At 35.2% G+C, this 5,356-nt stretch overlaps 1 protein-coding gene across 11 annotated transcripts in view; it reads left to right on the top strand.

Moving 5' to 3' along the window:
• The window catches only part of SHC3 (SHC adaptor protein 3), a 69,902-nt gene that overhangs the window by 21,732 nt on the left and 42,814 nt on the right, over window positions 1-5,356 (top strand). For all 11 annotated transcript variants that reach the window (XM_035309351.1, XM_035309350.1, XM_035309354.1 and 8 more), the window contains one exon: window positions 4,303-4,373. In XM_035309351.1, the coding sequence (XP_035165242.1) occupies window positions 4,303-4,373 (71 nt within the window). The remainder of the gene's footprint in view (window positions 1-4,302; window positions 4,374-5,356) is intronic.

Here is a 5,356-nt window from a genome sequence, read left to right as displayed (position 1 = left end):
GGAAGGAAGGAAGGAAGGAAGGAAGGAAGGAAGGAAGGAAGGAAGGAGAGAGAGGGAGAAAGAAAGAATGAACAATGAAAGTGTAGAGATATGACTCTAAGTACACACATGGAACAGATGTGGCAAGTAAAAAGATACTCACTTTTGCATACTTTCTAAGCAAAAACACAGGCTAAGCCTGAGGGTGAAAAACCTGAACTGAACTGTCTGACTTATTACAGTGTACTTTACAATATATTTCAGGGCTTTCTGTTTTCAAAAATTAGATCCATATACACCACTCAGAACCACAGGATGCTACTTCCATTTTTCTTGAGCACCCAGGCTATTATACATCAGTATTTGAAGGCACTGGCTAATTTATGGCAAACTACAGCAAGTGCCTGTCTGTTTGCTGATGTAACCATGTTATCTTATATAACTTGCATGATGCTCTGTGTATTGCAGATGCAATCTGCAGTGCTGTGAGCCACTCAAATTTATGACAGGCAGCTGGTTGCACAGATTAAAACCTGTCTGTCTTAATTTATTGTGAATAACCATGTTATTTTGGTAAGCTAATGATACTCCAATAGTTTAGACCTAGGGATGGGGTGTCCTTCCTTTGTCTGAGTGGGTGATGGGTGTATCTTCCTGCTACCGAAGCTTTGGGCAGAAATTTCTTTGCTAGTAGGTACTGCCTGTGCACCTGACATTTGAGCATTCATTCCTCCCAGGCTGGTCTACTGCGGTGCTGTAGGTGGCTACATCTTGTCACATTTTTATAAAAATGTTTGCTGCTGTTGCTGCTACTAGCTTCTGACTCAGAGTGGAAGATTTCTTCCAGTAACTTGGTGTTTTGAATGGTGTTACAGAACACTGAGCAAGGTTTTTGTGTTTGAGGGGAAAAAGGCAACTGTGATGGTGACTACCCACACTTACCTTTCCTCTTCGTTTCACACACATGAATGCATTCAACCCTAATTTGTTGAACTGTCTGTTTCTGACACATGGTGAGAGAACTTGATATCCTATCTAACACTGGATACCATAAAAATTTTTAGTTGTTAAACAAGAATTTTCTGACTGAGTCATAGAGAAGACAGAGATACTTTAGGGAATATGGAAGAAATCTTCATCTATTTGATGAACTAGAAACCTGGAAAGTATGATACTTACCTGAAAAAAAAATCATAAAAAAAAAGATAACTATTCAAGATTTTGGAACCTCACACAGTAAGAGACATGATACCAGGAGTACGTGACACTGTTCTTTCAGATGCACATCAGTCTCCTGCAAGGTGCCAATTAGAACACAAGGTGTTGGCTATGAGTCTAAAACCTCTGAGTGGGAAGGCATTCAGTCACCTGAAAGATGTATCCGCAGGGCACGGTACCATCCAGTGAAGGTAGGCAACCTTGAATCTCATTCAAATATGAAAAAGTAGACAAAAGGCAGAACATTATCTGAGAGAGCTTGGAACTGGTAGTCCCAAATTTTCTTACTTCAAGGTGGGCTGCATCTTGGTGTGCTTGTTTCCTGAGCAATGAGAGGGAGGATGTTAATGGGAATCCATAAATATCACAGTGCACAGTAGCTGACTGATTAGAATATATATTAATTGTTGGGTGAAGAGGAGCTTTTTTAGAAGTAGACTGTTTTATAATGATATTTTAAATGTTTCATGGAATGCCTAAAGCAAAAGATAGCACTTCTTTTTAATCAGGATATATATTTGTTGAAATAAATGAATAATTTATTTACTTGCTATCTTGGTTGTATGTCTCCTTTCTGTGGATCCTTGTCAGGATGTACTTCAAATGGATATTTTTAGAGAGCAATGTTGGTCTTGGGGAATAATTGAAGCATAGCAGTAGGTGAGTTATATGTCCCTGTAGTTGGCCTTTGGACCTTCTGAATGTCAGTTTTTATAGTAATTTCATTACTTGAAAACATGCCGTGGTGATTAAGTGTTCACATCTTTTATCCCAGAAAATCAATTGCCATCTTTGCCTTATCAGTCAGGAATACTGCAAGCCTTACTATGTTGTGTTCAGCTGTCTTCATGCTATACATAAAACAAGTACAGGATAATTTTTCCATCTGACTTTCCTTCAGTCTGGTTTTGTCTCCACTTTTGTTAATGCAGATCAGGTAGTATGACTCAAAGGAGTCATATGCACGCCTTCTAAGTATGTTTATGGGTATTTGTCTAATTACTTGTGTGTTTACTTCAGTATGTGTATGCACATGTGTATGTGTATTTATTTGCACGCCTGCATGTACTTGTCAAACTACCTTTCAGAGTTTGCTTTTAAAATGTTAGCCTGGTTCTAAAAATTGCACAATTATTTAGCTTTAAGAAACCTGTGGCAAATATAGACCAGGGAAGGAACAAGTGCAATCCAAAAGTATTTTAGTATCGAGCAGTCTAAATGAATGTGTTGAAGAGATAATGGAAACCAAGTATTTCAGTAACAATCATTGGGATGCCTTTGAATAGTTATACCACTTTGCTGCATATTTCATAGTAAAAATATCTCATATGACATAAATATTTGGGAAAATTTATCTATAAAATCATCATAGCACTAAAACAAAATGATGCAAAGAGTATAGGAAAACATCCTCCATTGCTGTATATTGGCATAACTTAACTGAGTTCAGCTGATAATGTCAATTGATGCTTAATTAACTTCATCTCCAAGAAAATCTAATCACCCTCTGAGATACTTAAAAATGAGTTAATGGGTTAACTTCTTGCATCAGAGAATGAAAATGTTGTTCTGGATGCTTTTAGTACTCAGGTATAAGTGTATTTAAAAAGGAACTACTTGTAATAAGATACACGGGGTTACTTAATATTGTACTGATAGAGGAGTGCTGATAATCTAAAAATCTTGAGAGTATGACCTTTATTTTGGAAGCTCCGTGTGCCAGGATGTCTATCAATAACATATTTTCTCTGATGATTTTACAAACTATTCAAAAATCTAAGATAAAATTGCAGGAGAATTCTAAATAATAATACTACTACTACTAATAATAATCCAGGAAACTGATCTCGAAAAACACCTTCCCATCCCAGAAACTATGGGCTACTATAATACAAATTGAGCATTCTAATGAATAAGAGTAGCTTTTATTTTAGTTTATATTATTCACTGTTGTAATGACAATAACATTTGATAGCAATTAGTCAAATAATAATGTACATCTGAAACCAAAAATTTACTTCATTTGTAAAGACTTTGTGATATATATTTTTCTATAGAAAAAAAAAAACACTGTTAAAGATCCTGATAAACAAGAGATTATTATTTTCAGTGAAAAAAAAAAAAAACAGACATAGAATGTTTTTTTTTTTTTTTTTTTTCTTCACCAGTTTTAGATTTCATTACACTGCAAAAAATATTTTGCTGATAAAAACACAGTGCTAAAATAACATTATCAGGCTCATTATCTAAAGAGTCATCACAGTTCCCCCTAATTTTTGAAAGTCAGGTGAGTGGCTGAGTGCTTCACATTCATGCTAAGATATTGCTGTCATATATTCCTGTCATGAGCTAGTTTGTACAAAGCCACAGTATAGATACCTGACAAGAGCTGCAGGTGCAAGTAAGTTTTAGCAGATACAAATTATGCCTGCTTTTGGAAGCAAGTCCAGAAGATTCACATTACATTTTAACATAGTTTCTAACCCAACTTTCCATTTTTCATAGAGATGCAGGGCAGAGATCTGGGACAATCTGTCTGGCCTTTTTCTGAACATTAGCCAACCCTCATGTCCATCCTCTCTTGAAGAGAGGCTTCTGTTGAAGACATTTTCCAGCATTTGTTATTAATATATTTTCTTAGGATTTTCCAAACAGTGTGATTAATGAAAATCTTAAATCCTACCTGTCCCTGGATTTTTCCACTAATCGATGAATGCTAGATAGACTTGCTTCAACACACTTCCTTTTTCATTAGTATTATTTTTAGTTTGACTAACTTCATATATAAAATCGAACAGTTAAGATAGGGGAAAATTAAAAATCTCATCAACACATCATGAACAAGGTATTACACAGATTAGAATAAACATAAAAAGATAAGTTGAACCAAACTTGAGATTTAAATGAAATAAAATGTTTATGGAAGAAATCTGTGATGTACAAGTACATAATGACGAAAACCTACCTGATAGTTAGGATAAAACAAATGTAAAAATAAAAATTTTACAACGTCTTTCAAAGAGCATTTTCTCCTAAAACTCAAGAAAAATTATGTTTTTCAACTGTTTTTTTTTTTTTTCCTTTTTTTTTTTTTTCTCCTTACAGTACTTGGGGTGTATAGAAGTCTTACGCTCAATGAGATCTCTTGACTTCAATACGAGGACACAGATTACAAGGTAAGACTTTGTACAAGCATATTTTTAAAGTCACTTCTGAATTGTGTCCCCAAAGAGGAAAGGTCAGAAAAATAGCAAAACACATACTAAATATATTTGGATACCTTGTCTGCTTTTTATTTTGCTTTTAGAGGGTAATATCTCACCTAATACCAATACAGCTCCTGTGAAGTTTAAGGATCCTCCCTCCCCCATCAAATCCTCCTCTCCCCATCCCCTCAGTCAACACCACATGGTGTTGATGTCTTCTAGTGAATGGAGACCACAGTTTCAAATGGCCATAGACACATTCTGGCATCAAAGTAATGAAGTAATTCCTTTCAAAGAAATGCACATACAATTATATGAATTGAAACAACAGTTGAATTTCAGCTCTTTAAGATGTCTTACTGTCACTAATAGTCTATCATAAAACATTTTTGTACTATAGACAGCTAAATATTTCCTTTATTAATTATGAAAAAAAAATACTTATTTTTAAGCTTGGATGCAATTCTCATGAACTACATGCATTGACTTTGAGTTACACTTGCATATATCAGCTTTGAAGGGGCCCTGTGGGTCTTCCAAAAATGTTAATCATTTGTTTGTCATGATGTTGTGTTGATGAAGGGCATAAAAGTACATGGACAGGTAAATGATAGAATTCTGTATTTCAGACAACCTAGTCTGTGGAGGCATCTGAGCATTTTTCTGTTCTGTTGTTTTAAACTCCTAACATACATTTCTATAGTATTCACAGGAGTAACTTTTAAAAACGCTTTCATGTCCAGGCAGACTTGTAGTTCCAATGCAGATGGCACATCTGTTATTACCAACTGGAAGCTGAATGATACTGGCTTATGAAACAGTTTAATAATAATAATAATACAAAACCTTTTGGTTGTAATTATCTATCTAAAGGTGGACCAAATTTTCTCCTCTCCTCTCCTCTCCTCTCCTCTCCTCTCCTCTCCTCTCCTCTCCTCTCCTCTCCTCTCCTC

This window comes from Oxyura jamaicensis, chromosome Z (assembly GCF_011077185.1).
Source record: "Oxyura jamaicensis isolate SHBP4307 breed ruddy duck chromosome Z, BPBGC_Ojam_1.0, whole genome shotgun sequence".
NCBI lineage: Eukaryota > Metazoa > Chordata > Aves > Anseriformes > Anatidae > Oxyura > Oxyura jamaicensis.
This window is presented reverse-complemented; position numbering and strand designations above follow the sequence as displayed.